Consider the following 27,807-nt stretch of genomic DNA (forward strand, 5'->3'; position numbering starts at 1 on the left):
TTTCTCATTACACAATTACATGTATTTCAAACACAAACAATAAATTTGACCCCACAATATAGTTTTTCCAAGTTGGATGATTCCAATATTTGAAATTTAATTTTAAATTTTCATTTTCTCTAAACACGTTGAAACAGTTGAAACTCGGTCTATTGATGAATTGAATCACTTTGGCGTTCAACTATTGAGATTCTATTATGATCCTTGTTGTAACACCGCGGTCTAATGCAGCATTCGACGAGATCTGTAAAAATAAGAATTATTTAAATTAAATGCAAGATTCCACTAATGAATGAGTATCTGAATTCATTAAAATTTATTTATCAATATTTCTTTATATTTGTTTTTTTAGCATAGCTGGAAAATGTGGCTAATGACTCTTGATTATAATTATTATGACTGCATATGGCGATGTTTAAATGAGAAATATTCCATTGTATTTTTAAGGTGCGTACAGACTTTCGTTCCGCTCCAAGACCGAACGTCACTCCAGCAGAGCGATTGATGATCGACCGGCGAGCACAATGGTTCGACGGGGAACGCGAGAAGATCTACCATCTTCCGTAACGTTCATGATCGGTGCGAGTAGAGAGCGGAGGCGGAGCGATTGCTGTGCGATGGTGGTACGTGGGTGGTACGAGGGAGGAGCGTGCTCGGTGCGGGTTGGAAGCACGAGTATGTGTACGCAGCTTTACATTGTTATATTTTTGATCCATAGCATTTGATAAATTTGGCTAAATATCTTTTGTTTTTTCTTGTAATATTGTACTGTTGTTTATGAGAAACAATAAATTCTATTCTATTCTAAAAAAAATCTTCTATAGTGAGGTCCACGTTATAATGACAGTGTTTGTTTAGCAAAGGTATTGCTATCCTTGTCTATCATTCAACAAAGCTGATTGCGCTATCTCTTTCTCGCTTTGCTCTGCTGCCAGATCTAAAAATCTTTAAAAATCTAGTCTTTAAAAAATCTGTCTTTTAAAAATCTAGAATTAAGAATTGATTAACAAAATATTTCATCTTAATTATGAAATGATTGAAAAATATAATTTCTTGCTTACTGAAATATAATTGATTATTTTAAACGAGAATGAACAGTTAATATTACATTAGTAAACCTGTATCAGCTACCGACTATAGAAGACAATGACATGACAGAGGATCGGCAATGTTGTTCTCCTATCTTTCTTCACTGCCATTATAAGTTGGACCTAACTATAGATATTTTCTCTGAACATAAACACCCTATACCATGAGCTATCTTTTATTTATAGTAATATTCTGAATGATTGAATAAATAAAATGTACAAGTTAGTAGTCGCATAATTACCTCTCACAAATTTTATGTAAAGTTATCTTCTCATGCTATCTTTTCTCTACAGTGATTCTGAATCATTGAATAATATTCACAAGATACGGTAATAGATAGTATATTGAGGTACACGTTATAATGGCAGTAGAGAAAGATAGGAGAAAAACGTTTCCGATCCTCTGTTTTGTCAATGCCTTCTATAGACGGTAGCTGATACAGGTTTATTGATGTAATATTAACTGCTCATTCTCGTCCAAAATAATCAATTATATTTCAGTAAGCCAGAAATTATATTTGTCAATAATTTAATAATGAATTTTCATAATTGAGGCTGTGCAAAGGCTAAAAATGAACTTTCTACTCGCGATATTTTTCAAAGTTTTTCGATTCGTATATCATCAAGCTATCAAAATGAAAAAGTTTTCTTCGGAAAACATTTTTTTCCGATCATTACTTTTGGAGATATGAGCGCCAAAAGTTTAAATTTTTGGGACAGAACATTTCAAATTCGGTAAGAGATAAATCCATGAGATTCAGAGGATAGATTCTTCATGGTATTGTTGATCTAGTAAAACAAAAATTTTCTGAAAATATCATTTTTTAAGAAGTTGTTCAATTTAATAAAAATAACTTTTAGTTGAGTTATTTTTGGTAAATTGAATAACTTTTCCAAAAATTGATATTTTCAGAAAATTTTTATTTTACTATATCAACAATACCATGAAGAATCTATCCTATGAATCTCATGGATTTATCTCTTACCGAATTTGAAATGTTCTGTCCCAAAAATTTAAACTTTAGGCGCTCATATCTCAAAAAGTAATGATCGGAAAAATTTTTTTTTCCGAAGAAAACTTTTTCATTTTGATAGCTTGATGATATACGAATCGAAAAACTTTGAAAAATATCGCGAGTAGAACGTTTATTTTTAGCCTTTGCTCAGCCTTAATATGACATATTTTGTTAATTAATGAATAATTCTACATTGTTAAAAGAGAACAGAGCAAACCGAGAAAGAGATAGCGCTATCCGCTTTGTTGAATGATAGACAAGGATAGCAATACCATTGCTAATCAAACACTGCCATTATAACGTGGACCTCACTATAGTAGATAGGCGCATAATTACCTCTCGCAAATTTCATGTGAATTTATGATTCAGTAGCTTGAAGTCTGGGTCCATCCCGAATAGGATCATATCCGGCCGGACATATGGTACCGCTTTCGTTGGTCTTATGCTTATTATTGTCAGCTGTATCAAAGCATTCAGCGTCCTTTACACAATAGCAGCCTGTAAAATAATTATTCAGTCATCAATGATTAAGTTTGTAGAGTGAATATTGATGTGTAACTTATCCATAATTGGAGAGACTTCAAATGTTATGAAAAATCCACTTTTTTAATAAAAATTATTATTCCAAAGGAGCATGAAATAATATTTCAATTCAGTCATCAATTTATTGTTTAAACTTCCAGGTCACTAGAGACTGATAATGGTGTAACCATTGGAACTAGTATCTCAAATTTGTTTCAATAATGGATTTGACAACATCGAGTTGCTTTAATTTAATATAAATCCTATTTACCACAACATCTCCTTCACAACCAAACAGGAAGTGAAAAAGTAAAACTTGAGTTTTGATTACTTTCATACAATCAGGTGCGCCGTTTGGGGGGGGGGGCAGGGGGGTGCCTAGGCCCCCCTCAAGGATCAGATAAATAATGAAAATGATGGTCTATCTACACGAATCCTTAGAGTCTCATAATGATTTAATACTTTTTTTTAACAGCAGTAGTATAATTATTTCTTCTACAGTATCAACAATGTAGCAAAATTGACTTGAAAGTATGGATACGGGTACAGAGTAATAAAGAATATATTATTACTCAGAGAAATATATTTCTCTGTGGTATAGTTTGAATACATAATGGGTACACTTATTTATTAGAGCACAATAAGTGAGTTATTGAATAAATTTCAAAGTGAGAATTAACAAGTAGCAAGATGTCACAGTGAAAGCAAAAGAAAGGGCACAATCAGACAATCAAAAATGTATGTGAAGAGTTGTTGAGAATTATGGGAACAGCTTGATGTATCTTTAGCTCTCTAACTGAAAGTTATTTTCCAATTAGAATATGATCCCCAATTGAATTGTTGAAATTGTCATTATAAAAGAAAAATTTATCTTTTTCCATGATTTTTAAGAAATCTGTTTCAGTGTATTCCTACTTTAGGGCCTCTCTGTAGGATTGTATTTCTAATAAATATTTCATGATTGAATGGAAACTAATAATGTATATGTTTGTATTGATACTTCAACCACATTTGTATAAAAGTAAAAAAAATGAAGCATATAATAACATATTCGAATGTAAAATTTATGGGGAAAACCCAGGTCCCTCTATCCTTTGGGGGTATTCCTCCCCCCCATACCTCTTGGTTTTGCTCCCCCCCCCCTAGCAGTTTGGTGAAATGGCGCCAATGCATACAATTATTATCATAGCCACCTCTAATACATTTATAGAGATTATATACGGTATTTATACATTTGTATAGAATTTATACATTTATAATACATTTATTAGAGATGGCTATGTTATTATTAATTGGTGGAAGTCAGTATTTCAATTTCAATAATTATTGTGTAGTCTGTCTAAAAACTAATTACAAATCAAAATGTATTATTCATTTAATGTTGTAGATTCATAAAGCAGGTAATAAGCCATTAGCATAGAGAAAAATAATAATAATATCGAGTGACCTGGCTGACTCAGGTCTGGTGTCAGTTTTCAGGTCGTAACTGATTAATTTCAGGGCCTCTGACATGACGCTAACGACCGCTTTTTAAGCAGCCGAAACTTGCTTCATGTTCTCTTTCAGCCGAAGCATGAAAAAATATCTGATGGTAAAGGGCGTTTATATTGAAAATGTAATTGTTTACTCAATCCGATATTCCCAGTAGTGATTTTTACTTTCCTTGCCCTATTACCATAGGTAAAAGGAAAGTATTGCTTTCCGAAAAAAATTAAGGTACACCAATTTCTTAATTTCTATACGTTTCAATGTCCCCTGAGTCCAAAAAAGTGGTTTTTGGGTATTGGTCTGTATGTATGTATGTGTGTGTGTGTATGAGTGTATGTGCGTCTGTGTACACGATATCTCATCTCCCAATTAAGGGAATGACTTGAAATTTGGAACTTACACTATAAGGATCCGACACGAACAATTTCGATCAAATGCAATTCAAGATGGCGGCTAAAATGGCGAAAATGTTGTCAAAAACAGGGTTTTTCACGATTTTCTCGAAAATGGTTCCAACGATTTCGATCAAATTCATACCTAAAATAGTCATTGATAAGCTATATAAACTGCCACAAGTCCCATATCTGTAAATATTTCAGGAGCTCCGCCCCATCTATGCAAAGTTTGATTCTAGATTTTCAATTATCAGGTCTCAGATATGATTTAAACGAAAAATTTTGAGTGGAAAAGATTGAGCATGAAAATCTCTTCAATTAATGTCCAGTAACATTTTCACCTAAAATTGAAAATAAGCTTGAAATTTGAGAAAATGTGATTATTCAATTGCAAACTGTTGATTCTATTAAATCATTCACTATGAAGAGATAGCAGATCTCGTGTGTATCCAGCGTTATTGTCCTGTCACCAGCTGGCTCAGATCTTTGAATAGTAGACTTGAGATGCGCGGGAACACTAGCGTCAGGTGATCAATTTTCATAACGGCAAGGAAAGTTGTGAGAGTGCGCCACACCAGATATTTGTGAAGATTTGTGACCATGTAGCCTCTTCTACTGTACCGTTCTTACACTCTCAATAATAATAATAATTATTATTATTTATTTATTGATACATACATATCATTCTCAACTATGAATAATAATAATAATAATAATAAACAGTAATCGGCTTGATTTGACAAAAATCGGCTTTAAATTTGGAACATAAACGACCAATACCATGTTATCTTCTTATGCTACCTTTTCTCCCCTATTCCGTTAGTTTCCTCCCTAATTAAGCTATTCGAGAGATCCCATATCAACCTTAATGTAAGATAAGATTGTTTACTTATGAAGCATATTGATAAAGATGGAAATTATGATGATCAGTGATCCGTGGTCTAGTGGATAGAGTGCTTGCGTAGCAGCATAAAGATCCCGGGTTCAAACCCTCTCAATACCATAAGTTTTTTAACCAGATCACTCCCGTGTTATCGGATGGGCACGTTAAACTGTCGATCCCGGCTAAAGTAGTACAGTCGTAAGGCCCATTGACGGCTTAAATTATATATTCCGGCGGTGGGACCTTCCCGCAAGGGACTCCCCACCAACAAATTTACTTTACTATGATGATCTAATTATTCTGTAGTGATTTACCTGAACAGGCAGTGTCTTCGACGAACTGTCCAGGTGGAAAGAAGCTGAAAACATGTTTTTGATTAAATATCTCAGATAAGACAATGCAAATTGAAGATGATGATTGAGGCTCAACTCACACTTACGCGACTCAGGTCGAGAAGAGACTCGACTCTAGTCGAGAGCATATGTGTTTCCAAATGGTGACAGTCGCGGAGACTAGAGTCGACTGTTCGAGTGTCACCATTTGGAAACACATGCTCTCGACCACGGTATTTAGATGAAAATACTTAATCTTCTTCTATATACCGTGCTCTCGACTAGGGTCGAGTCTCTTCTCGACCTGAGTCGCGTAAGTGTGAGTTGAGCCTAAGACATGTGAATGAAAAAGCACATAGGCTGCTGATTTATGGAAGATGTAGGTAGGCCTATTATAAATTATTTAAAGTTTTCATCATTTAAAGCCTATTTAAAGCTCACTGCAGTATTCCACATTAGATTTCAGTGAGAATTTTAAATAAATTCTTCAGAAGGCTATAGCTTCTTGAGAAATTTATTGAGAAATAAATCTTATTCAAAGATTTCATTTTAAGATATTGAATTTATCTTGAGAAATGTCAAGAGAACTATTGAGCTATATTGAATAGGTGGAAAAGCCATATACTTTCTTCCACATGGTAGAATGGGAAACACAAAAATTATATTTAGCAAATCACTTTGCTACTCATATATAATAAATACTTTGCTATATAATAATATACAAATTTTTATTGAGGAAAGTTAACAAATCAGCCACCAATTGAAAATAATTACACCCAAGTACACCGTAAGAATTAAATGAAGAAGAAGTGAACTAAGTATCAATAAATCTGTGGTTTTTTGACAATTTCTTAGTCTTTTTCATTTAATATGAATAATTACCACAATATCAACTTCTCAACTACACAAAAATTGACACCGTAAGAACACCCAAGTACAGTCCACATTCAATTCAATTATATTCAGAAATAAATACATTAAATAATAAATAATTAGATGTACTATCACCAATATAATATTTGGACAATTTAAGACAAAATTAGGAAATTGAAGAAGTTTTGGGCAATAGGCGCCTGTTTTTTTCTTTTCAGACTATAGTATTGTTTTCTCTAATAAATTAAGGCTGTGCAAAGGCTAAAAATAAACCATCTACTAATTGATGCATTTACGGTATACTAATTTATTTGTATCAATACTAATATTACACTTTTATTTTCTATTTTTACTCTTGTAATTCATTTATCAAGGCTGTGCAAAGGCTAAAAATAAACTTTCTACTGGTGATATTTTTCGATTTGTATACTATCAAGCTATCAAAATGAAATAGTTTTCTCAGGAAAGTTTTTTCCGATCATTACTTTTTGAGATATGAGCGCCTAAAGTTTATAAATTTTGGACAGAACATTTCAAGTTCGGTAAGAGATAAATCCATGAGATTTAGAGAACAGATTCTTCATGGTATTGTTGATCTACGGTAGTAAAATAAAAAGTTTCTAAAAAAATCAATTTTTGAGAAAGTTATTTAATTTACCAAACGTGACCGAGAATGACCCAACTAAAAGTTATTTTTGGTCATTTTTAGTAAATTGAATAACTTTTTCAAAAATTGATATTTACAGAAAATTTTTGTTTTACTAGATCAACAATACCATGAAGAATCTATCCTCTAAATTTCATGAATTTATCTCTTACCGAACTTGAAATGTTCTGTCCTAAAAATTTAAACTTTAGGCGCTCATATCTCAAAAAGTAATGATCGGAAAAATGTTTTCCTGGGAAAACTTTTTCATTTTGATAGCTTGATAGTATACAAATCGAAAAACTTTGAAAAATATCACCAGTAGAAAGTTTATTTTTAGCCTTTGCACAGCCTTCATAAATGAATTACAATAGTAAAAATAGAAAATAAAAGTGTAATCTTAGTATTGATATAAATAAATTAGTATAGGTACCGTAAATGCATCAATTATTATAGAAATCATTCCTTATACTTTTTTATCTAAACACAACTATAGTTTCAGCACTCATGATATTTTCCAAGTGTCAAAGTTATAAATGAATGTCTCCTTGCTTGGACGGTAAGTCCCTGTGCAATGATGAGGAAAGTAATGAGATCTTACCTATTGCCATAAATAGTCTCCGCACACATTTTAGCTCGTGGGCTGGAATAGGCTGGTTTTTTCTGCCAGGGAAAAACCTCTTTCTTCGGAGGCTCGAATGGTTTAAAGCTCAGTTTTTGTGTTGTCTCTCCACACATCTTATTATCAGATTTCCGGTATCTGCAAGTATTTATTTATTTATTCATTGATAAACAAAACACAATTCATTAAAATGATTGGGAAGGACCAACAGGCACAGCCCAAAACTGTTCCTTCCCCGAATTTCGATTCATTCACTAGTCCAAAAATTATGTATTCATATTTCTGATAATATTAGAACTCCACTACAATATTATTAACAACTTAAACTAACATTTGATTCTGATATACCATGTTTATTTGTAATATTTAATACGGTTGCTTAAAGAGGGATGCAACAATATTATTTAGAATATGATATTTTATGTAAATATTCATTATTTTATGTTTGTAAGTACCTATGAATTGTATATTAATTTTTTGTTGACATTAATAAATTGAATTGAATTGAATTGAATTGAATTGTATTGATGAAATTTACACTTCAGCGAGGTCAATGGCAGTGGAGAAAGATAGGAGAACAGCGATGTCGATTCTCTGCCTTACCACTGCCTTTTATAGAGGATACTGATACCGGTATATCTGATGTAATAATTGTTTGAAATTATCAATTATTTTTTATTCGTCAAGAATTTTTTTTTCAATTATTAAATTATGAATTTCTACAATATTGAGATTGAATTTATGTTTTGTTAATTTATTACATTTCTACCTTGTTGAAAAACAATCTGGCAACGGTGAAGAGCTACAAAAGCGCCATCTGCTTTGTCAGCAAAACCAATATTGATCAAATACTTCGATTATAACGTAGATAGTCTCACAATAGGAGAATATATGTCGTGGCATTTCTCCATATTAGGGTAGAATTAAAAAGATGTCAGTTCTACATAATTTATTTAAGCCAAATTATAATTATTTCAATGCACTCAAGGCATTAATGGTATTTTTTGGTTTGAATCTAATGAGTCTAATAACTTGAGTGCATTGAAACATATAGCTTCGCTTGAATAGATTATGTGGAACAGACAATATCGCTTTCATTTTACTTTAATATTGTTGTTTAAGTGCGGTACCTAACTACTATAACTGGCTCGAAATTGAACTGGCTCATCCAGAATATACTAAGAATAATTCTATTACAGACAAGATTTATATTCCTGAGTAAATCCGAGTAATTTCTGAATACACAATAACTTACTTTTTAGAATTGCAAATATCAGGAAATTGTGATAAATTGAATAAAAATATGTTTGGATCTTCAACCTGTAACCAATAGTATATTATCATAGAGAAACAATAGCGTAAGTAGATATCCCATGGTATAGGGAATTTATGTCGCAACTTTTACTGTTATCTCAAGCCGATTACTGTCGATTATTGTCAATTTTTACTGTTTTGTTGGGGTGAGAGTGTATGAACGGCACAATTTGAGAGACTACCAGCGTCACACAGCTGCATGGGAAAGAACTACGTGAACTATCGGCTTGGGATAACAGTAGAAGTTGCGACATAAACGCCCTATACCATGGGATATCTACTTACGCTATCGTTTCTCTATGATATTATATTGTTAGTCGACTTCGTTCAATAATATCATAGAGAAACAATAGCGTAAGTAGATATCCCATGGTATAGAGCCGATAGTCCACGTAGTTCTTTCCCGTGAAGCTGTGTGACGCTGGTAGTCTCTCATATTGAGCCGGTCATACACTCTCACCCCAACAAAACAGTAAAAATCGACAGTAATCGGCTTGAGATAACAGTAAAAGTTGCAACCTAAACGCCCTATACCATGGGATATCTACTTACGCTATCGTTTCTCTATGATATTATATTGTTAGTCGACTTCGTTCAATAATATCATAGAGAAACAATAGCGTAAGTAGATATCCCATGGTATAGAGCCGATAGTCCACGTAGTTCTTTCCCGTGAAGCTGTGTGACGCTGGTAGTCTCTCATACTGAGCCGGTCATACACTCTCACCCCAACAAAACAGTAAAAATCGACAATAATCGGCTTGAGATAACAGTAAAAGTTGCTACCTAAACGCCCTATACCATGGGATATCTACTTATTCTATTGTTTCTCTATGATAATATTTACTTGATATTATAGGTATTACACTTGACGGGTTGAGTTCAGATACAAATATTTATTTCAGAAAAAATATCACCAACCTGGCATCTGGTTTGAAAGGTACCGCTGACTCGTGCTCCCTTGGCCATAAATACGACAAGCTATTGGTTGTTCGAGCTGAAAATAAAATCAAATTGAAATGGAAATCAATAAAGTGACAATATTTCATCAAGTTTTAACACTAAAATGATGGCTTGCAGCAGACTACAATAGTTATTGTAAAAAATATGAATGTTATATAGACTACTAACTGACTGTGAAAATTGTAGCAACTTTGTAAAAAGAATAACACCTTTGATGAGAGAATGATACGTTGATGATAACTAATAATTTATCAAGATTATTCCAAATTTGTCAAATGAATTGTTTTGAATAGTAACTATTGCAACAAGAGTTATTGTGAAGAATATGAATGTTATTATAAATACGGTACTCAATGACTGTGAAAATTGTAGCAACTTTGTAAAAAGAATAACACCTTTGATGAGAGAATGATACGTTGATGATAACTAATAATTTATCAAGATTATTCCAAATTTGTCAAATGAATTGTTTTGAATAGTAACTATTGCAACAAGAGTTATTGTGAAGAATATGAATGTTATTATAAATACGGTACTCAATGACTGTGAAAATTGTAGCAGCTTTGTAAAAATAATAAAACCTTTAATGAGAGAATGATACGTTGATGATAACTAATAATTTATCAAGATTATTCCAAATTTGTCAAATAAATTGTTTTGAAAACTTGTAAGCAGTTTATTTACAATTATTAATTTAGCATTTCAGATACAGTGGACCTACACTAAGCCAGTTCAGCTTGTCGAAATTCACCTTACAATTTCTTGTCAAGCAAAATCAAGTTTTCAAAAGAGATATGAAACTGCATACTAGTATGTCATTGTAAGTGAAAATGATTATGTAAATAAGTTATTGAATAGAAAGTAAATTCGTATGATTTTTTGTTGGTGGGGGTCCCTTGTGGTCTCACTTCGCCTTAATATATATCATTTTAGCCGTTAATGGGCCTCACGACTGTCATACTGTGGGCATACAAGGAAAATCCATCAAGTCCATAAAAGTAGATTTTTCAGGAAATCAAGTTCTAATTTTCAACATCAGTCATAATTTCCTTATAGTGATTTCTCACAAAATAATCTCATATTGCAAGAAATTAAATATTGAATGAAAAAGACTAAGAAATTGTCAAAAACCACAGATTTATTGATACTTAAAAAGACCGGCTTCGGTTATTACACTATTGTCAATCTCTGATAAACTAAAACTAAATACAAAAGCAGCAGAAACCGGTCTTTCTAAGTATCAATAAATCTGTGGTTTTTGACAATTTCTTAGTCTTTTTCATTCAATATGAATAATTACCACAATATCAACTTCTCAACTACACAAAAAGTGAAATTAAATATTCTCCATTTGTTTGATAATTATTGAACATCCATAGTTTATAGAATTAATTAAAGAATAATGATAAATCAAAGTTTGGAAAAACTGGATTTAGTGCATTTTCCTTTTACGCCCACGGTACTTCAGCCGGGGCCGACAGTTTAACGTGGCCATAACATATCAGATAACACAAGAAAGATCTGGCTGAACTGTTGTTCGAGAAGTGATTGAGTGAATTTATATTACTACTTACAAATTACAAATAAAATCACAAATGACAGGTATATTTTGTTGGTTGAGGAAATGTATCAGGGACTGTATTCCCGGGCTGACAAATAATTTTTGTATAATAGCGCTCATCGAATTTCCATCAAGCTGTTCACCCTGTTGTCAATATTTGCAGTAGCAGAAGTCTTCGGGGTGATTTACAGTATTTAATTGGGTTTTTCGTTTGATAATAATTAAATGTATCAGGGTTAGTATTCTATATCCTTACTTTCCATGGGTTTCGTGGACAATCCGAGACATCCAGGCTGTTTCACTTTGTCAACTACATCAATGGGTTTAGGCATGTAGTCATGTCGGTTTGTGGTCATATCCTGGAGAGGTCCTTCCCCCATCAGGCAGTGATCTCTAGGGTAGATCTTCGGCTGGCGGTGGTATCCTTTCCACTCTCCGTAGCTCATCTGTAACACAAGTTTTTCGAATAATTTACGTCATAAACCATAAATACATGGTGATAGAATGATATCATAGTATCCCCTATACAGAAACTATAGTTCCTTACAGTTGTGTTGTGAGTAAAAAGTAAATTCGTATGGCTTTTGTTGGTGGGGAGTCCCTTGCGGGAAGGTCCCACCGCCTGAATATATAATTTAAGCCGTCAATGGGCCTTACGACTGTCATACTTCAGCCGGGACCGACAGTTTAACGTGCCCATCCGATAGCACGGGTGTGTTGTGAGTGATGTTGTGGTACGTTTCCATAATGAAAACACAAATTTAAATTGTCAACCACTTTTTATTATTATAAATTATTATAATAGCCTATATACAGAACCAGATTTCGTGGCTTTACCAGCCACATCTTCAGCTGTTTGTTTACAAACAACTAAAGTTCCAAATGGGCCGCTATATGGGGCTTGTAGAGCTGTGGTTCAATTACTGTTTTAGGTGAGAAATCCTGATATAAATAATTATAGAGTGAATTATAAGTGATAGAAAATTGTTATATTTTTAATTCATAATAGAACACTAGAATATTGTCTAAGAATATCAAGAATGTTTTGAAAAGTTACAAACATGTTATAACACTTTTATATTTTTAATTCATAATAAAACACTAGAATATTGTCTAAAAATATCACTAATTCATTAAAAAGTTACAAACATGTTTCAACACTTATGGTGTCATCTTCAATTGAAAAATTTCAAGTTTTCCAATTCCAATTCCAATTTCAATTTATTAAAAACACACAAAACAAGACAAAACAAAATTACAAAGATTTACGAAACAAATAAAACACAATAAAATGTTACAAATATAAAAAACCATGGGCTTAGTGTTTGGGTGTGTTGGAGAAGAGAAAAAAAAGAGAGGAAGATACCTAGCCAACTATGGTTTCCCATGTAATAGGCAGGCAAAAAAGAGAAGTAATGAGGAAAAAAGGAAGGGAGAAATGGGGGGAAGGAAGAGAACAGAGGAATAGGTACTCAAAATAAAGGTAAGCGAGTCCACTGAAAAATGAAAAAACTAATGAAAAAAAAATGCTGGAGCAGAAATCTCGAGTCATATATCTAAATGGAAGAAGAAATTACTGTATGTCCAGTTTTTTATATCCAGTTTAATTTTTCCGCTGATCTTATTGTCCAGCATGAGAAAGTGATTTGGAATGAGGTTTATTATTTTAGTACCTATGTAAATTAATTGCCTCCTTATACATTCAATATTAGTGTTATAGGATACATATTTGTTAGCAGTGGCCCTTAGATTATAATAATTAAGAGTAGAGTTTATTGTGAGAGGAAAATCGGATCTATATTTTATTAAGTACTCAATTACGGTTTTTATGTATAATTGACGTATAGTCATGACCTCAAAATCACTAAAAACCATATCCGTTGGATAGAGCCTGGGTTTGCTTAATATAGTTTTAATTATCAGTTTTTGTGCTACAAATAATTCAGCAATATGACAGTTGAAACAGCCTCCCCAAACAACTATGCCATACTGCAGAATTGACTTGACTAGAGCATGATACATCATTTCAGTTTTGAATTATCACACTGCAGATGACATCATAGATGTTTAAACATGTTTGTAACTTTTTAATAAATCCGTGATATTTTTAGAAATATTTTAGTGTTTTATTACTGTATTTCAATATCAAAGCCTTAGGTTTTGTTAGAACAAGAGTTCAGAGTTTCAAATTTTGAATCACATTTAGTAAAACCATAGAGCAAAGATGGGTATGGTAGCTTAAGAAGATATCCCATGGCATAGGTCTTTCATGTTTCAAATTTGAAGCCGATTTCTTGATAACTGAAGCCGATTATTTGCCTTAGGTTTTGTTAGAACAAGAGCTCAGAGTTTCAAATTTTAAAACACATTTGTTTAGTAAACTCATAGAGAAAAGATGGCTACGGTAGCTTAAGAAGATATCCCATGGCATAGGTCTTTCATGTTTCAAATTTGAAGCCGATTTCTAGATAACTAAAGCCGATTATTGTCGACTGTTGTCTTTTAATACTGTTTTGTTGGAGTGAGAGTGCAATCCAGTAAAACCGAAGAGAAAAGATAGGTAACTTAAGAATATATCCCACCAGCGGATCGTTTATATGTTCCAAATTTGAAACAGTTTTTTATCAAATCAAGCCGATTATTGTCGACTGCTGTCTATTATTACTGTTTTGATGGGTGATAGTGCAATTCAGTAAAACCCTGGAGAAAATATAAATAAAGAAGATATCCCATGGCATAGGTCGTTTATGTTCCAAATTTAAAACCGATTTCTTGTTAACTCAAGTCGACTACTTTCTATTATTACTGTTTTGTTGGGGTGAGAGTGAAAACACAGTTTATGAAGAACAGTATATGAGAGACTTCCAGCATCAAATAGCTTCACGAAAAAGAACTAATACAATTAAAGGATGAGTTAAAATTGAAATTTAGAATATAAATGCCCCATACCATAGGATATCTTCTTGTGCTAATTTTCTTTATGGTAAAACGTACATGGATTAATGATTTGTATGTCAAAGGCTACCTATATTCATATTTTCTTACAAGGAAAGACTTTCCATTTTTATTAAATTATTTCCTTTGAAAATATTGTACGGTATTTGACCGAGCGAAGTAAGGTCTAAGATTCAAGTCGAAAGTTTGGCATTTCTCTTAATGTTTAAATGTTTATTATGTTGCGCATTTACGGCGAAACGCGGTAATAGATTTTCATGAAATTTGACAGGTATGTTCCTTTTTAAATTGCGCGTCGACGTATATAAAGGGTTTTTGAAAATTTTGCATTTCAATGATAATATAAAAGGAAAAAGGAGTTTCCTTCATACGCTAATATTACCGTAAAAATCAGACTATAGAATTATTCATCATAAATCAGCTGTCTTGTGGACTATAATAATACTACCCGTTCAAAAACATCAAACATCTTGAAAATGTATCTTTCCATCAACGTTAGTAGACAGTTGACTATAATACTACCCGTTCAAAAACATCGAACTTCTTGGAAATTGTATCTTTCCATCAACGTTGTAGACAGTTGCAGCCAGACCTGATAACAGCGCTCACACTCACATTCCGGGACGACACGCCACGGTACGATAGGACAGAGAGCTCTTTGTTTATTTAGGATTTTTTCTAGGCATTTTGAATTGATAAATTATTTATTAATTTTTGAGAAAACATAACAGGTCAATGTAACTTACTGGGCGTGAGGTCTAATGTTCACAGAAATACTAGTAATAATTGATAAGTATAATTATATATATATTTAAAAATATGTAATATTATTTTACATACATATTATTCTACAGTATATAATTGTACATGACAAAATAAGTAAATTTTGAAGATCTTACCTTGTTTGTAGTGTCAGAGCTGAAGTCTCCAGCTGTAACAATGCTACCTTTCGGAAGACATGGCTTTCCTTTGCTACTCCGGATAGCATTCGGATCAAATTTCATAAACGAATTTTTATAAATTGTGTCATTAGATACTGGTGTCGTATTGCCTGCATACACCTGTAACATCAAGTTAATTAGTTATTTATTTATTTGTAAAAATAATTCACTTAAATGGGCTACTTCTTCACAAGTTAATAAAAACAATATGAAAACTTGTAGTAGCCTTTATTTAAAAAAAAACAACTTTAAAATAGTTTAACAACTAGTTTCGGTGATCACACCATCGTCGTTTATAAACTGATCACCGGCACTAGTTGTTAAACTATTTAAAGTTTTTTTTTTTTAAATAAAGGATGCTTTAAGATTTTTATATTGTTTTATCTATTTAGTTATTTATGTATTTATGAAAATACTTCACTTGAATGGGCTACTTCTTTACAAATTGATAAAAACAATATGAAAACTTGTAGCACCCTTTATTATTTAAAATATTACAACTTGATATTTTATTACTATTACATTTTGTAAAACTTCAAAGTGAAAAAACACTCACATTCTCTGATGTTTTATATTTGTAATATTTTATATAATAAAGGGTCCTACGGTACAAGTTTTCATATTTTTATTTATTTTATTTTTTATTTACCGTATTTATTTATATTTTTTACAGTGAAGTACTGATTGGGAAAGAAAAACTAAGGATACTTCTTGTACTATTTCTTTCCAAAATTTAGATAACACTTTAAAAGTCCAAAATCGTTGTTATGATTTCACTTTACTAAAATTTAGTCCATTTTCACTCAAAAAAAAAACGAAAACTGAGATTTTAAATTTTGACGGTTGAAAACAAAATAAAAAAACAAAAATATCACACTCAAATCACCATTGTAAAATTGTTGAGTAATTTTTGTTTTTATTATGTATTTATACTTACACTAAATATATATCACAGATAACTAGGCTACAAAAACTTATATTAAATATTGTTTCAGTGCATTAAATATTGAATGAAGTGCATTTTTCACTTCACAACTGTTTTTAGTTTTAGTGATAAATAGCTATAAAATAGTCAGTTTAATATTTCCTGAAGTTCATTCATTACAGGAAATAGTCTATAGTGAGTTCCACGTTATAATGGCAGCGGAGAAAGATAGGAGAACAACGTTGCCGATCCTCTGTCTTGTCAATAATGCCTTCTATAGACGGTAGCTGATAAAGGTTTATTGATGAAATATTAACAGTTCATTCTCGTTTATAATAATCAATTTTATTTTATTAAGCTAAAAATTATATTTTTCAATAATTTCATAATGAATTTTTATAACAAAGATTGCTATCTTGTTAATTATGAATTTGTTGTTGGTTATCCATCTTGTTTCCACTATTATTATCACTATTAAATTTTATAAAACTTTAAAGTGAAAAAGCACTCAAATTATTTGATGTGGCGACGTCCGTTTCGTGCTGGTATCGCACATTTTCAAGCCAAAGCCTTGAGGTTTGGCTTGAAAATGTGCGATACCAGCATGAAACGGACGTCGCCACATCTACATTGTTAAAAGACGATCTGACAACAGAGCAAAGCAAGAAAGAGATAGCGCTATCCGCTTTGTTGAATGATTGACAAGGATGGCAATACTATTGCTAATCAAACACTGCCATTATAACGTGGACCTCACTATAATACCTAGATTATTCATGGATACTTTCTAGCTAGTACTAGAAAGTTTGTATTGAATAATAAGAATAATTTTCTAACTCACCAATTTTGGTTTGAATGAGGCGGGAATATCAGGTTGAAGGTATCTCACTCCTTTCTGAAATTATAGAGAATTTATATAAAGTTTTATCATTGAAATGACGACTTGCATACTATAATAATTGAGGCAAATATAAATATTGACTCACTGACTGGAGCATGCTTTCGAATAGCATGGGATTCATTGTCAACAAATTTATATTATTGAAACATAGAAAGAATAAAATTTATAATATTATTATCATAAAATCAATTTGTTATGGTGGTGTTTATATTCTCCTGTCAAATTAATGGATAAGATCTTTCTTATAGCAATTTGAATTGTGAAAAATTTGGATTGTGAAGGTAATTTTCATAATATAGCCTACTATCAAGAACATCGTCAATTTTGGTTCTCAAAAATACCTGAAGAAGAATATTTTTTATTTTGTATTAAAAAAAATATATCTTATTATATTAATAATCATTAGACAATAATCCCATTATTACCAGAGACAAACAAATAGTTATCGCTCATCCTTCCTCTATGTTATTACATATCAGTCAAGAACAATAATTCTCTATAAATTATTAATTTGATTATTTTTTTCAACTCAAAGTTGTGGTTGACAGTTTTACTATTTTTTGATATATAAATTTCTGTAAAGAATATTATTTTACAGGATCATTGTACGATAGGAATAGTGCAGTATTAGTAGGAATACATTTTCTTGAAATCCATTCAAATTCGATTTGTGTATTTAGAATAACAAAACTATTAAAAAAACGTTTATTTGAAATTTATTCTTAAAACCTGAAGATGATGTGAAACATCGAAACTAGTTGTTTTAATTTGCGTTTTTAATATGTTATTTTATATTTAAAACTTTTCAAAAAAGGGTACCTACTATGATGTTATTCTATAAATAAATAGGAATGAATTTATTTTGGAGAATTTTTGATATGTTTGAACAAAAATCCAAATTGAATGCTAATGAAATCAATCTATTATTTATTCTCATATCTGTTGATGAGAATTATACAATAGTTCAATTCTAATTTAATAACATTGTTAATAAAATATTATGAGACTTGGATGTAAATTTATTAATTTATTTTTATTGATGTCGAATTATATATTTAACCATTGAAAGATACAGATATTACAAACAGGCTCATGTTAGATCTCAAATAATTTAATTATAATGTTTCCCTTTTTTTTGTTTTGTTTATCAGAGATTGGCAATGATGTAATAACCGAAACCGGTATTTCTAAGTATCAATGAATCTGTGGTTTTTTGACAATTTCTTAGTCTTTTTTATTTATTTTGATTAATTGTAATATGCATTTTTTTCATTAACCGTTGAGACATAATTATTTAATCCTTTACTTCTATCTTATCAAGACCACTACACAATTTTAAAGGATCAATTACTTGTTCTTATTCAATGAAAACTCTATCAATAAACACACAAGCTTAAATCAACTGAAAAATTAAAACCTTCATCAGTCTACAGTACAATATTTCTTATTAGATCTCCTCACAACACGCAAATAACAACAAAAGCTTCCGGTATAAAATAAAACAATCGTAAGTTTTAGTTTCCTCTGCTTCAGGTTACACAACTTAAAAGAAACATTCGACGCCACTAACTGTAGCTGACGTTCCAGCAAATTGAATGGATCAAACATCCCCCTAACAACCAATAAATTCTATTCTATGAAGTGGGGAGGTGTGAGCTGACACCTCAAATTCCAAAAAAAATTGGTCGGCTAGACTTCATTGCTAGGAGAGAATCAATAAATCAGTCAAAAGCTAAAAATACACAACACGTACCTTCACTCCACATTTATCCCCGGAGTCACATGAGCATTCACATTTACCTCCTGGATTGTAAATCCATTTCTGGAAGTAAAAATTCAGTATTTTACTGATGTTTTTAAAACAATTTAGTGGCAAAATAAGGTTACAGATAATACAGTAATGTAAACTTGTGAAAATTCAGTATTTTACTGATGTTTTTAAAACAATTTAGTGGCAAAATTGGGTTGAAAACTATACAATAATGTAATCATCTGAAACTAACAAATAAAGCTCAAAGTCCAGGTTGCAAAAAAGTCTGTTAAATCTCAATTGTGATTGTATATTGACAATGCCTGTACAATATTTTATATAGAGTAATGTGTCTCAAGCAATAAATGCAATTATGTATATTGACAATGCCTGTACAATATTTTATATAGAGTAATGTGTCTCAAGCAATAAATGCAATTATGTATATTGACAATGCCTGTACAATATTTTATATAGAGTAATGTGTCTCAAGCAATAAATTCAATTAGAATTTGAATACGGTAATAAACTGTCACAAAAATCAATCAGAGAAGCCTTCTTTCTAAAAAGCCTTCTCTGATTTGGTTCTCATGGAATTCAATTATTATCAAAATACAACCGGCTTCTGTGCAACTGGGTCTAAAACTTTTGAAAGTAAAACTAAATAAGTTTTTTCAAATTTTCAATATTTTAGTCTACATTGTTATTTTCAGAGATTGAATTGACATTGAAATAATCACTGTATCTTTAGATTATGACAAAAAACTCTATTTGAGGTCCAAGCATGAATTAATAAAATATATCTATTGATTTATCTATACCATACACTTACTTTTTTGGGAGGTTTATCAACCTCCGCTATTACTTCCATGTTACAGACAATAATTTATCCTGCACATATAAAGACCCATTACATTTTTGTTTCATTCAATCTTATCTGAAACAAAATAAAGTTTGTTATTAAAATGGTTTATTTAAATTGCTCGTCATTCACTATTAAAACCATGAGGGTAGGCCTACTGTATGAAATATTTTGTGATATTTTACAAAAAAAAAAAACTGTGAGTCTGAGTCTACAATATTTACTGCCAATATTATGGGCCTGCAATGATTTTTTTACGTTTATTTTATTTTGTAAGCACTTAATTTGTTCAATTACAATAACAAATATAAAAGTTTTAGAAATATGGAATACGGTAATAAAATGTCTAATAATAAGAGAAAAAAGTACCAAGTAATATATTATTAGAATACCCTATTCCACCCTCTAATTGCGAAGTATTGCTACAACGCGGACTAGCTACAGTCGGATATGGGTCGGGGTCAGTAGCCGTACTGACTGGTGGAGACACCGGACCTACGCTTCTCCCCCTATCCTGATTCTTTACCCTCTGCTTCTTTCGCGAGATTTTTACTTTCAGAGGATGAGTGTTTGCCCGTGCCGTTACTGGCCGATTCGGCCCTCGGCCTTTGGAATACAGGGTGGGTGTTAAAAGAGATTAAGATAACCCTATACAAGGAGACGGATCTGACTATCAGATCCCTACCAATAATTCTATTTATAAAGGTAGTACGCAATCTGAACCATCTGCGAATTGACGGCAAGCAAGCTGTACCTGCAAGCCCGGGATGGGGTTTTTCTATGGGGTTTAAGGTGAGAGCTATGGGGTAAAGGTATGACGGAACTATGGAGTTATTAGTGGTGTTCGAGATATAGATAAACAGGGTACGGTTTAGGGTATAAGCTATAGAGAATAGGGTACAGGGTCTGAGGTATAGGGTATACGGTACAGAGAATACGGTATATTGAGGTTGAGTGGTAGAGAGGACTTAAAAGTCCTAACTCCGCCTAATAAAGAATTTTTTAATTTAATTTCATTTTTTTCAGAATCAATAATAAAATTATTATTCTCTACAGCAAATAAATATCTGCTCAATAATCCGCTAAACACAGTATACCTATTCCAATTGTATGGTGATTAAAGTTTAGAGTATAAGGTTTTAGGTGTAGGATTTCTGAATCGCGAGCCTGCAGCTGCGAAAGGATTTTCAGCAATTCTGGAACTGCTAAACAGGATTTCCGCGCTAATCTGGTGACTGCGCGCCGGTTATTAAGGGCCAATCTGTGACTGCCCTTAAGGGTATGGGAATCACTCTCAATCGTCCGAAACGCTTTTAAATTAATAGTCAGTATGTCGACTATTATAAGAGGATAGAAAAGATTTTTCACAGACACAGTCTGTATACTATCGGGAAGGCAACAGTCTGTCGTTGTCAGGATAGGAAAGGATTTTTCCAGGACTTTCCACAAGGAAAATATCGAGTCAGAGACTCCCAATTCAGGAAAAGATTTCAATGGGCTTTTCCAAGTAATTGCCAGTCTAAGGACTACCACAAAATCGATCTCTACGGTCGATCACGGGAAAATTCGTGAATTTCCCACAGGGAAAACCAGCAAATAATATTTGCTATTGAAGAAGACAGGTTTCTAAGAATTTTAGAAAGGATTCGCGGGTCTGAAAACCCGCGACTAGGACGATCTCGAATCTGAAACTGAGATCAGGAAGGATTCTAGAACAGGAAGAAATAAGAGAAAGAAAGAGAAAGGATGTCGCAATCTAGGACTTCGACAAGGAGGAAGTTCTCAAGCTGTACCTGAGAGCTGGAAGGATTTTAGAATAGGAAAAATTAGGAGAAAGAAAGAGAAAGGATGCCGCAGTCTAGAAACTTCGGCGAGGAAGTCCTCAAGCTGTACCTGAGAGCTAGAAGGATTTTAGAATAGGGAAAGTTAAGAGAAAGAAAGAGAAAGGATGCCGCAGTCTAGAAACTTCGGCGAGGAAGTTCTCAAGCTGTACCTGAGAGCTAGAAGGATTTTAGAATAGGGAAAGTTAAGAGAAAAAAAGAGAAAGGATGCCACAGTCTAGAAACTTCGGCGAGGAAGTCCTCAAGCTGTACCTGAGAGCTAGAAGGATTTTAGAATCTTCCTTCTAGGAATTACAGCAAGTCAGAAACTGCTAAGCAAAGTTAAAATACAGGGCCACTCTATAGTATGAAAACTAAGCAAGGAAAATTTACTAAAAATGATAATAATCTCTCTACAAGCATAAAAATTAATCGAGAAAACTATTCTCAAAAAGGACAGGGATTTTCCCACAAGAATAAAAATTAATTGAGAAAAACTATTCTTAAAAAGGACAAGGATTTCCCTACAAGAATAAAAATTTAATTGAGAAAAATTACTCTTTAAAGTGAAGGCCAGCTTACTACAGAGAAGGAAGAATATACGGACTACCAGTCCTGACATACAACATAGAAGCAAAGCACATAGAAATCCATGTATAGAGTATATTGTTGACTCAGGTAATCAAGTTAAATATAAAAATGATCAGAATTACGACAATTTTAATACTATTATTTTCCATTGGAACGTTCAAAGCATCAGAAATAAGCTTGACTCTGTTGAATATCAACTTAAAGACTTGAATGTGGACATTGCTTGTATAGTTGAAACATGGTTGGAGTCAGAGGAGGTTGACTTGTATGGAATTAATGGCTTTACAATTGGGAATGCTTATTGTAGGGTCACCAGGAAACATGGGGGGTGCCTGATCTATGTGAAAAATGGACTAGATTTTGAAAGGCTTGAAAGCATAAATCAGATGTCAATAGAGATGGTTTTAGAGGCGACAGCTATCCATTTAGTGCATTCAAATACAATAGTTTTAGCTTTATATAGACCAAACTCTGAAAACAATAATTTTAACATATTCCTGGATAGACTAAGTTGTATATTGGAACATGTCTTGAAATATGCCAATAACATAATTTTATGTGCTGATTTCAATTATGATTTTATAAGCAATGACAATAATATTAAGGAATTGAAGGACTTATTTGTTTCTTTTGGATTGACGATGAGTTATAACAATATTACCAGACCTAATTCATCTAATGGGGGAACCTGTATTGACAATATCATCACTACCATCAGTGAAGGTTCTTTTACATGTGGGGTTGAAAAGACATGGTACTCAGATCATTGGGCTCTCACATTTAAAACAAGATTATTTTCAAAACATTCAGGAAGCAATTGCACAGAAACCAAAACTATTCGACACATCAACAGTGACAGTATTATACATTTTCAAAATTTGCTACATAAAATAAATTGGACGGACCTATATAGAGATGGCAATCTAGAACTAAAAACCTCCTTTTTCCTGAGTACACTCAAGAATATTGTGGATTTGACATTTCCATTGAAGACTGTAAAATTAAAGACAACAGCTCCTAAGCCAGGCAAAATCTATAGTGTTGAATTAATGAATATCAATAATATGTGTGATCTGCTCTATGATGTTTATCTTAATACTGGTGATAATGAAATAAAGATTCTGTATAAAATTAGAAAAAAGGAATTCAAAGACATGTTAGTGACTCTAAGGAAGACACAAAATGACAAAAAAATTATTGAATCCAAAAACAAGAGCAGGGCAATTTGGGGTATAATTAAAAAACTGAGTAAATCCAAGTCAATGATTAAAAAAGGCTCACTAAACTCAAATCAGTTCAACAAATTCTTTACAGAAAACATAGATAAAATTGTAGCTGAAGTTGAAAGTAAAAGTTGCAGTCATAGTGCAATGGACTTTTTGAGAGCTGGTTACTGTGCGCCCACGTCCAGATTTGAATTTGAATTGATTGAAACAGATAACATAATTAATATACTCAAGAAAATGAAGGGGAGTAATAGTGCAGACGTCTATGACATTAGTCCTAGGATGCTTAAACTCAGTCTTGATTATATTATAGATCCTCTTACACACTTAGTTAATAGTTCAATCCTTGAAGGTGTTTTTCCACAAAGCTTGAAGATGAATAAAGTTCTGCCCATATATAAAAAAGGCTGTAGATCAGATTATAATAACTTTAGACCTATTAACATAACCACTACTGTTTCAAAAGTACTTGAAAAGGCTCTAAATGATCAAATTGTGGATTACTTCGAAAGAAACAATCTTTTCAACAATTCTCAGTTTGGATATAGGACTGGGAGAAATACGGTTAGAGCTGCAATTGATCTATACAGGGATTGTCTGAATTCTTTGGAAAACAAGAAATTTACTCAGACTAAATTGTTTGACCTGTCAAAAGCATTTGACACTGTATCGCACAAATTGTTGCTAGATAAGCTTGCATTTTATGGCTTCCAGGAAAGATCTTTGAGACTGGTAGAATCTTATTTGGGGGATCGATTCCAGAAGGTTGTTTTTGAGGAATCTGAGTCACAGTATCTACCTGTCTCCCATGGCGTGCCTCAGGGTTCTATTTTAGGGCCTATTTTGTTCATCGTCTATATAAATGATCTACCAACAATTGTAAACCCTCCAGCCAAAAGCTATTTGTTTGCGGATGATCTGTGTGTTTTTCTGAGCTTTCCCACAGTAGTTTCATTGAGTCAAGCTTCCCAGGACTTGGCCGATTCGATCGAAAGCTGGTGTAATTCAAATTTATTATGTGTAAACTCTGATAAAGTTCAGAACTTGACTATCAGTTATAATAGAAGACTGACTATGAATGAGGAGAAAGAGGCAAAGTTTCTGGGCTTCAAACTTGACACTTGCCTTAGTTGGTCCCAGCATATTGACATTGTTGCTAGCAAGCTGAATAAGGGAGTCTTCTTAATTAGAAAACTGAGGTCATATGTCAGTTTGGATGTTTTAAAGGTGATTTATTATGCTCACATCAATTCTCATCTGTCATATGGCACCATACTTTGGGGTTCCAGAGCTTACAGTGGTAGACTTTTTAGAATACAGAGAAAGGCTATCAGACTGATTTGTGGGCTTTCTAAGCGAGCACAGTGTGATGAGCATTTTAAAATTCTGGGAATATTGACTCTACCTTCAATATTTGTTCAACAGAGCCTTATTTATGTTAAGGAGAATTTGGAGAAGTTTGTGGAGCAGGGGGTAGTTCATAGCCATAACACTAGAAATAGGGGTAATTTGACTACTTATCGGTATACCTATTCTAGTACACAAAAACATTTCTATTTTTATCAATAAAATTGTTTAATTCACTTCCTGAAGATCTTAGAAATATGGAGAATGGAACTTTTAAAATTCATATGAAACGTTTCTTAGCAGCTAACCCTTTAAACAAGATTGAAGATTTTTATACATTAGCTAGGAATATTCGGTTATAAGTTGAAAATCAGGTGACATATTAACATAGGGTACTGATAGTGTAACTTACTGATGTAATATATTTTTATTTTGTATCATGTTGTATATATTTGACACTTGTATTGTATCTGATGACCTCAGATATTGCTGCAATAAAGATTCTATTCTATTCTACAATCACCTGAATCGATGTGGATACTGATACGGAGAATAACGAATCGATTCCCACTTCCCGTATTAAACTTAAACGTCGTGAAGCGACAGATTCGAGACTTATAAATCAAGCACTCAAAAAATAATCCACTATAAGAGCCTAGTTAAATTTCCCACTCAACTATTTTGTAGCACAAACTTGAGATCCCTTACAGGTTTCAAAACCAAGGATAACTCGTTCACCCCCAGTGATACGAATTTAGGAAAAATAGCCGACAAGAAAGGAAATCCCACAAGGAAGTTCTAACTTCGAGTTGTCTGGAACTCGTCCTACAATATTCTATATTAACACAAAATAGAATAATTCCCCTAGAAATAACTAGTACCAGGAACGTCGTAAGGAGATGAGGAGATTCGCGACCCGATCTCACGCTCAACCACCAAACAACTGACTCTCTCCCAGGTTTCCCTGAAGCAGCACCGGGTCGCTGAAAATTAGGCGGCCGGGGGAAAAGAGATTGCCGACCAATGGGAGTCTGAAAAGACGATCATGCCACTGGTCGTGACAAGGTTTGACTCAGCTGCTCCTGATGTTAAGGGTGCAGCTAATGATGACGAAGATACTAATTACTACACTAAATTAGGCCGGTAAACAATCTTTCTATTCCAGAAATTTCATGAAGAACGATACTGACCCGACTCGGTAGCCGCTTATCGTTTTGATGATACGGGTGCTGCTAATGCAATACAAGATACGAGAACGCTCAGAGTGGCAAACAAGATCTGGAACTTTCTGGTTAGGATGAATCTGTTGCTGATGATTTATAGGGGTTGACAGCGATGGTGATGATGCATATACACAACTACAAGTCCAACAAAATATATCTGGCAGTCGACCCTATTCTTATTCTAAAAAAAAATAAATTCGCTAAATTTTACACTAGACAACGGCTCTCTATCAGTCACAAAAATTCACTTTGTGACAATATATATATGAACTTATAACTAATAGCTTGGCATTACAAAAATTATTATTTTAATATTTTTCATTAAAAAGCACTTGAAATACGTACGGTTCAAGCATTCAACCAGTTTTAGTATATTCTTAAACTAAGCTCGAAAATAAGAATAAATGTCTTAGAAATATGCCTATTGTTTTCGCAAGATTTTGCAACTTAGATTTGTTTCTTGCATCCCCTCCACCATCTTTAGTCATCTTTTCGCAAACCATCTCTTTTCCAACATTGGCCATACATATTTTTTGGCCTACCTCGCTCAATGGAATTCTTTCCGTATTCATTCGGATATAATGAAAATGCTCTATATAGTAGTGATTTAGTGAAAACAACCTAGTGATGATGAAAACTGAATAAAACGATAGTCGCTTATAAACAAATTATTTTTAAATTATGAAAAACAACCTATGCTAAGCTTAAAAAAGAAACCTAAGTTCTTATAGAAAAGAAGAGTTTTAATGTTTGGTGTTCTAGAATTCTTTTCAACCTGGATTTTATTTGGTGGATTCTAATTTTGTAGTAACCACTTGTAGACTAATGTAGAAAACCATTGTAAATCTGACCCATTCTTTGTCAATCTTGTAATAAGTACCATAGCAAATGAACAACCTATGCTAAAATATTCATAAATTCTACACCCTACCAAAATGTCAAAAACTACTCACCAGATCGCTCAAGTTACTAATTTTGAAGTTAGATTAATCAAATTTTCGGAGATTTTGAAGACATTTAACGACTGAATTTTATAATAAGTTCAATTTCGTAGAATTTTTCTTGAAATAAAATAATGAAATAAACCGGTGCAGGTGTGGAAACCTGGTTTGCAATAGATGTTTGAGTAAATAGAATTCAATCAAATAATTTCCTTCTAATTCAAAAACAGCTGATGATTTGAAAAAATAAGGCTTTTAGATATTTATTTCATTGATGAACGCCCATTCTCTCACCTGAGAAAAATCTATAGATTTACTCTGCAAAACTAGTGTTCACTAATTTCTCAAATAACTTGCAATGAAAAACAACGTAAATCTTGAGTCGTCCTTTCTTTTCTTCAATTTTATAAATTCAAATTCATCACAATCAAAATTTTTAGATCAAATTTTTTATGCTATCTATAATGCTAATGCTAAAGTACTTGGTCATGCAAGCATAAAAGTTTTCAATGGGGAAAATGAAACAGATGATGATCTTTAAATCAATAGTCTTCAAGATTCACAAGAATTAAGTTTTTACTTTCCTTGCCCTATTACCATAGGTAAGGAAAGTATTGCTTTC

General features: G+C 32.6%; 1 protein-coding gene across 1 annotated transcript; it reads right to left on the reverse strand.

The window, feature by feature from the left end:
• Positions 1-27,696, reverse strand: LOC111043545. Its single transcript, XM_022328529.2, has 11 exons — positions 27,198-27,696; positions 20,008-20,112; positions 19,179-19,247; positions 17,366-17,419; positions 15,558-15,719; positions 11,960-12,149; positions 10,101-10,176; positions 7,845-8,003; positions 5,707-5,750; positions 2,441-2,602; positions 1-244 (listed from the first exon to the last, which is right to left on the reverse strand). The coding sequence occupies exons 2-10, from the start codon at positions 20,044-20,046 to the stop codon at positions 2,463-2,465; spliced, it is 933 nt and encodes a 310-aa protein (XP_022184221.2). The 5' UTR covers positions 20,047-20,112; positions 27,198-27,696; the 3' UTR covers positions 1-244; positions 2,441-2,462.
• Positions 27,697-27,807: the final 111 nt, after the last annotated feature.

This window comes from Nilaparvata lugens, chromosome 4 (assembly GCF_014356525.2).
Source record: "Nilaparvata lugens isolate BPH chromosome 4, ASM1435652v1, whole genome shotgun sequence".
NCBI classification, from domain to species: domain Eukaryota; kingdom Metazoa; phylum Arthropoda; class Insecta; order Hemiptera; family Delphacidae; genus Nilaparvata; species Nilaparvata lugens.

What these genes read in the sequence shown, in the direction of transcription:
- LOC111043545 (XM_022328529.2), bottom strand. Translation starts at nt 20,046, where the DNA reads ATGGAAGTAATAGCGGAGGTTGATAAACCTCCCAAAAAA. An exon ending in TTGATAAACCTCCCAAAAAA is followed by an intron (nt 19,248 to 20,007) that starts GTAAGTGTATGG and finishes TTTTACTTCCAG; the next exon opens with AAATGGATTTACAATCCAGG. An exon ending in CCTTTCAAACCAGATGCCAG is followed by an intron (nt 8,004 to 10,100) that starts GTTGGTGATATT and finishes AAATACTTGCAG; the next exon opens with ATACCGGAAATCTGATAATA.